At 35.7% G+C, this 7,500-nt stretch overlaps 1 protein-coding gene across 2 annotated transcripts in view; it reads left to right on the top strand.

Moving 5' to 3' along the window:
- Positions 1-7,500, top strand: part of LOC135196951 (uncharacterized) — an 18,605-nt gene that overhangs the window by 10,628 nt on the left and 477 nt on the right. For both annotated transcript variants that reach the window (XM_064223801.1, XM_064223800.1), the window contains exons 3-5: positions 739-795; positions 5,476-5,636; positions 6,143-7,500. The exon at positions 6,143-7,500 is cut by the window's right edge and continues 477 nt beyond it. In XM_064223801.1, coding sequence (XP_064079871.1) covers positions 739-795; positions 5,476-5,636; positions 6,143-6,377 — 453 coding nt within the window. In that variant the 3' untranslated portion in view covers positions 6,378-7,500. The remainder of the gene's footprint in view (positions 1-738; positions 796-5,475; positions 5,637-6,142) is intronic.

The raw sequence follows: 7,500 nt of genomic DNA, 5'->3' as shown, positions 1-7,500 counted from the left end.
GCAATAAACGCTACGAGTAACGTTTTAATGAAGCGTTTATTTCCAGATGTTTCACAAACCATCGTTTATAATGAATTTTTTCTTTTTTTTATTGCATCTGAAGGAAATTAAATTTGAACGTGTTAGAGTATTTCCGAGGAACGATTTATTTATGAAAGCGGTTCATGCTTCAGAAGGCTACGAAGAGCCCCTCACGTACTAGGTATTTATATGGCGCACTAGTATATGCTTAAATACATATATATATATATATCTATATAATATATATATATATATATATATATATATATGATATATATATATATATGTATATATATATATATATCTTATACATATATAACACACACACCACACACACACATATATATATATATATATATATATATATATATGTATATATATATATATATATATATATATAACCGAATAGGCTCTTAGGCGTCACTTGTAGCTTAATTCTTGTATATAGATTACGGTGAGGCGATAAAAACTCATTCATATATATTTAAATATAGCGAGAGAGAGAGAGAGAGAGAGAGAGAGAGAGAGAGAGAGAGAGAGAGAGATTGTTAGAATATGCATTACTTGCAATTCTACTTGAGAGACCATAAAAATCTTGCTTTTGTTCCCAAATGCAAAGGGAAAGCATCATTAGGAGCAGGACGCTAAAATTCCCATAGCCTAGTTTTCCACCCTCATGAAGAGTCCTTCTCAGTAACCTCATGGTTTTTCCCACAGAGTCCGTGTATGAATGACTTCGCTTCCTTCAACCGAACGGACAAGGAGGAAAAAAAGGTGAGTCTACCATATATTTTGCCCATTTGTGACTTAACTCGTTTATAGAAAAAATAATAGAAATGAAGAGGTCGAAAGCGATACCGCTGAGGACCGAAGATAGAAAGTCTGCGAATAATGTTATTGCAGACTACAGTGAGAGGTTCAAGGAACACTGAAGAGGGGTTTGAGAAGGAAAACTTTAGAAAATGAGACACAGGAAACAGAGGAAAGCCCAAGATTCAGTGCACGAAAGCAAAGAGCAACAGCAAGGAGTCGAGAGCTTCTATTCATACCATAAACATACATACGTATGTGTTTAGATTAGCCGAGTGATGAAGTGGGTCTGGTTTCAAGGCCAATTCGCCTAAGAGGAGGGGATGTTCTAACGTCTGAAATGGTGCTCTAGTAATGTTACATATTCAGTTTCGATGTGGTATTCTTGAATGACACAATGTTTGGCTCAGAATCCAAGAGGCATAAGACTTCATATAGATAATGCTTAGTATTAAAGAGGATATTCTATTACAAATACTAACACAGTTTGTATTTTGCAGTATAGAATATTTCGCGTCAATGAAATATTGATGTTTCAGTTGTTTCGCAATATTCTCTGAAAGCACAAATCTTTTAAGAAGACTCGGGAAATCATTTCATTTTTGTTCCATATTTTTTCACAATTACCGAGGTTATATTGGCAATGGAGATTTTTTAGAGTATTTTTTGAACTTCGGCCATATTTCTGTTTGCTCGCAATGAAAAGAAAATTCGTTCGAAAAATATAAAATCCTTTTCGAAATTTAAGAAATTTCGTTTGTATTTCAATGTTCATTTTTTCTGTCATCTGAAATCAACGATAATTAGAGGATTTAAGTTTGACTAATGAACATTTCCGTATTAGAACGTGGACATTAACACACCGGTGAATGATATTTTTTGCCTTGACCCATTAAGAAAGGAATATTTTGCGTCAACCTATTGATAAATGGAATTTTTTTACCATGACTTGTAGGGAATCCATTCTTTTGCCACAACTCATTGGTAAGTAGGTGTAAGTTTTTGTGGTAAATTGTTTATAAATGTTTGCTTTTACCTATTGGTAAATCAAAATGTTTTGCCCTAACCTACTGTTCAATACACTTTTCTGCCTTAACCTAGTGGTCAATGCATTATTCTGCTGTTCAATGCATTTTTCTCTCTTAACCTGAATGTTAATGCAAATGAGTCGATACATAGTCTTCTCACAGCATTGTTTGGCACAAGTGCTGATATTCGTAAATCCTTATCATCTATTGATAAAGACAGGCTAAAGAAGCAAATGCTTATAGATAGAACAAAGAAAAAAACGTAGGAGAAAGTAAAGACTATGAGGATAATGCAAATGTTTTGCCTTAACCTGCTTTCAATGCCTTGTTCTATCTTAATCTGAATGTTAATGCAAATGTTTTGCCTTAACCTATTGTTCAATGCATTTTCTGTCTTAACCTGGATGTTAATGCACATATTTTGGCTTAAACTTTTGTTCAAGGCACTTTTTTGCCTTCATCTGGATTAACTAATGCAAATTGTTTATCGTAACCTTCTGTTCAATATACCTTTCTGCTTAAACCTGGGTGTTAATACAAATGGTTTGCATTAGCATTTTGTTCAATGCATTTTTGCCTTAGCCTGGACGTTAATGAAAATGTTTTGCCTTAACTTACTATAAAATGTAGCCTTTTTCCCTTAAACTATAAAAAATAAAAGGGAATTATTTGCCCAAGATACTGGTGTTGTAAATAAGCCCAATACAAAAGCCAAGGAATGTTTCCTTCAGAGACTTCAGAATTATAAATATGAAGAGGCTGTTTTAGAATGTTATGTGTGAACAGTTAACAGAACTATACCAACAATTTATTCTTCATATGTACAACTTTGGAATATTTCGAATTTGAAATATGAAGGAAGAGAAGAAGCATTTAATTAACGTAGGTTATTCTATAAAACGAAAATAAGCAGCGAGAATCCAACAATTGCAACGCCTACGGGAGCGAGATTATTATTTCATACAGCCACAGTGAGCGCCGAACATTTTAATTAGGTGGCCACGACATTTTTAATGAGCTACTTCAAATATTTCAACTTTCGTCTCAGCTGTTTGCATAATGCAGGACCTCAAACGAAGGACGCCGAGAGGTTACATTTCTTAACACTTTTGGAGGAGGGTTTGCGAAGAAAAGACTTATTTTTTTCATCCCTTTTCCCAATCTACGGTATTTCAAATCACGTTCACTGACCTTCTCACCGAATATGGTTTTATATTCATAAATGGTCTTGCGGAGAAGAACGTTACACACAGGTATATCTGAAAAATATGTCAGTGTGTTTTAAGTTATGTAAATTGAAGTTAAATACAAAATAATCAAATATAATTATGTTTACATATATAATTAATTTTTGCTCCTCCAGTTCGATGGCCATTTCAAGAAACGTATAAATGAACATTCTCTTATTACATATAATTTTGAAAGAGATATATATATATATATATATATATATATATATATATATATATATATATATATATATATATACATTTATATATATATATATACGTATATATATATATATATATATATATATATATATATATATATATATATATATATATATATATATATATATATATATATATATATATATATATATATATATATATATATATATATATATATATATAAGTCATATCACATTTCCGTGATTCATATACATATATCGAGCTACAATGTCCTTTAATATCTAATCGCTCTACCTCGGAATTAATATATTTTCATATATGCTTAACCGAAGGGGAATCTCGTATAATAGATTTGCCTGGACCAGGGCTCGAACCTATGGATCCTTTCAACCAGGAACGTCAGTGAAGCTTTTCCTACTACACCACCGCGAGAGGTTAAAAGTTCTGTCGCCTCTCACCCTCATATACCTTTCGCGCGCAGGTAATTATTGTTGGTTTGGAGACAACATCAACCCACCTCGACTCAGGTAGTGTTTGTAGTGCTTTTGACAGCACGTAAGCCAATCCATAAGTCATATCACCATTTCCGATAAAGATATAACATATATCGAGCTACAATGTCCTTTAATATCTAATTCGCTCTACCTCGGAATTAATCTATTTTCATATATGCTTAACCGAAGGGGAATTTTTTCTCGATAATGAATTTGCCGTGGACCAGGGTGCGCGAACCTATGGATCCTTTCAAAAACCCCAGGAAACGTCAGTGAAGCTTTTCCTACTACACCACCGCGAGAGGTTAAAAGTTCATGTCGCCTCTCCCCCTCATATACCCTTTGCGCGCAGGTAAGTTAGTTGGTTTGGAGACAACATCAACCCACCTCGACTCCGGTAGTGTTTGTAGTGCTTTTGACAGCACGTAGCCATCTATAGTCATATCACATTTCCTGTGATTCATATACATATATCGAGCTCACAATGTCCTTTTATATCTAATTCGCTCTACCTCGGAATTAATATATTCATATATGCTTAACCGAAGGGGAACTTTTTCTCGATAATAGATTTGCCTGGACCAGGCGCGAACCTATGGATCCTTTCAAACCCAGGAACGTCAGTGAAGCTTTTCCTACTACACCACCGCGAGAGGTTAAAAGTTCATGTCGCCTCTCACCCTCATATACCTTTGCGCGCGCAGGTATGAGTTTGGTTTGGAGACAACATCAACCCACCTCGACTTCCGGTAGTCGAGGTGGGTTGATGTTGGCTACGTGCTGTCAAAAGCACTACAAACACTACCGGAGTCGAGGTGGGTTGATGTTGTCTCCAAACCAACTAATTACCTGCGCGCGAAAGGTATATGAGGGTGAGAGGCGACATGAACTTTTAAACCTCTCGCGGTGGTGTGTTAGGAAAACTTCACTGACGTTCCTGGGTTTGAAAGGATCCATAGGTTCGCGCCTGGTCCAGGCAAATCTATTATCGAGAAAAAAAATTCCCCTTCGGTTAAGCATATATGAAAAATATATTAATTCCGAGGTAGAGCGAATTAGATATTAAAGGACATTGTAGCTCGATATATATATATATATATATATATATATATATATATATATATATATATATATATATATATATATTTATATATATATATATGTGTGTGTATGTATGCAAAATCATTATTTGTTGTTTGTCACTCAAACGTACTTAATGGAAATCGAATTATCTCAAAAAAAGTTGACGCACAATTTTATGAAACTTAGAGATATCCGTCAGACATTCTCATCGAGTTGGTAACATTCCGAAAAGGAATCGGTGCAGAGTTGACAGTTTGTGGCCACTGAACGGCCTCACTCCGAGCCAATTTCTCCAGACTTTACCCACTTAAGGGAGTCATCTGAGAAGTAAATCTATAAGTCAAGTCTAATGTGGTTCTCCCATTAATCGTACATGTTAATACCATATAAACAAACATTCATAAAGCCAGGAATTTATCGAATGGATATCTTAGTGAACTTTGCTTAATTTGGCCGAGCTAAGGACGCTTTCGTCCGCCATTCTCAAATAACATCCTTTTAATGAGACGTGAAAGACAGAGCTACATAATTGAGACTTGAATTCATCACTTATATCATTACAAGTCGTTGCCATGAGTCATCAAAAAGTGCTCTGATAGTTCAAGTCTTCACATTATTTTCTTGCAGGATCCCAGCGAAGACTCCATGGCCGTCTTATACATCATTCTGGTTCTGACGATTTTCGGAATGTCGTTGCTGATATTGCTTATCAAATACTTGAAGAAAGAAAAGGAATCTGCCAAACTCCAGAGGTTTTATGATGACTACCTGGACAAGCGACTTCCAAGGTAAAATGTCTTTTATATCTTTTCTTTCGATTGCGACCAACCCTCAGATCCAGGTTCAAACGCTTGACTGGAAAGTCTGCGTACAGTTTTGTAGATACTTGTTACATTCGTTCGTGTATCGTGCCTCTCTGTCTCTGTCTCTGTCTGTCTGTCTGTCTGTCTGTCTGTCTGTCTGTCTGTCTGTCTGTCTGTCTGTCTCGTTAATGCGTTTTTCAGTTTATTTACCATGAATAGGTCACATATTCTACTTCAAATGTTGTTACATTAACTAAAAACCATGATTAAAATCACCAGTAATTTGTTAACCACTCCTTTACATAACCATTCTTTTAGTCATGAATATCCAATAAATAAATAAATAAATTAATAAGCAAGTAACTAAATAGAGAGATAAATAAATAAATAGGTAATTAGATAAATAAATTCCCTTCTCATGCATTTATTAAATGAATACCTTACCTATTTTGGTCTGGTAACTTAATTTGTAAATTCTTCATCTTCCGAAGCATGGTCGTCCACTACGACGACGAAGGTCGCTACGTGAAGGCGAAGACGACCTCTAGGAAGATATCTAAGCAACCTGAACTGAACCTTGACCTCCCGTCTCCTGCAGCGTCCTCTTTAGGAGGGACTCCCACCACCTCTCCCTCTGTGATGTCAGCGGCGGCATCTCCTGATGCCACTTCCGTTAGCAGTAACTCCTCAATTCTGAAGAAGGCCCTCCTGGAACACGTCGTTTAATGAGTGACGTCATGTCTACCCCTTGATATTTGATTCTTAATTGGAGGAAATCTAAATGTGCTTTTGGAAGACGTCTGTTTTGGTGTTACTTGGATGCTAGTAACGTTGCCAGGTCTATTTGAGAACCGGAGCCTTTCTTTTTTATGTTATTTATTTATAAAATGCTTTCTCAAAACACTGGAGTAATTGCAGGGGTATTATAAGAAACTTCATTTAATTTGTTGGAAAACCTGTGAGATTAAAAAAGATAACGAAACAGCAAAAACCCATAAATGAAGGTCACCCACCAGAAGTTATGAAAAATCGAAGGGGCGTTTTTGTGTTTTCTATAAATGACTAATCAGTTTATGAAGTTTAGACTGTCAAGGCAACCAATGAAGCACCTTCGGCTATTCAGTGCTTAAGACGGTGAAAAGAGGGGTTGGAGTGGTTGGACAGCAAGGCATAGAAATTCTAAAAAAAAAAAAAAAAAAAAGAGACGTACAATATTGTAGCGGTGGAACTAGGAGAAATCCCCATAGTTGCACCTGGAAGTAATAGTTTGAAAAGTTGGAAAGCAAGATTTAGGTTGGAAAATGGGAATGGAGGCAGAGTAAAGGACTAAAAGTCGGTGCAGTGTGTGGCCGAAGGGACGTTGCAAACGCCTTTCAGTAATGCCTACAGTGTACCGTGCTTGCTGCACTGACGGCATTATCCCTTAGGGGGAGTTCTCGAAATGATCTTACGTGAAAGATAAGAGACATTCCAGTGATTTGCTGTGGAATTGGATATATAGGCTTGCTGTCCTTTAATATGAGCTAAAAGAGACTCATTATCTGCTCGAATTTGACAACTTCTAGTGATAACTGACATTTCTCACGAATTCCCTCATTTGATTGATGTCTGACTTTTCTGAGATCCAGGAGACATGAAATCCAGTTTTAGTTCACGATAAAGAACTGAGTTTTATTACTATTTTTATTTTTGTTAGGAAAAGGGAAATTAGGAAGTTATGAAAGAAAGCAAAGTTATTTGTGACCAAAACAGCGTCAGAGTTGTACATATCAGTGAAGCAATATGATGTATGAGATTGAATAAATTATTTCATGTGGGTGTATGTGCGTGTATGTGTGCGTGTGTTTGC

Source organism: Macrobrachium nipponense, chromosome 18 (genome assembly GCF_015104395.2).
Source record: "Macrobrachium nipponense isolate FS-2020 chromosome 18, ASM1510439v2, whole genome shotgun sequence".
In the NCBI taxonomy this organism is placed as follows: Eukaryota; Metazoa; Arthropoda; class Malacostraca; order Decapoda; family Palaemonidae; genus Macrobrachium; species Macrobrachium nipponense.
This window is presented reverse-complemented; position numbering and strand designations above follow the sequence as displayed.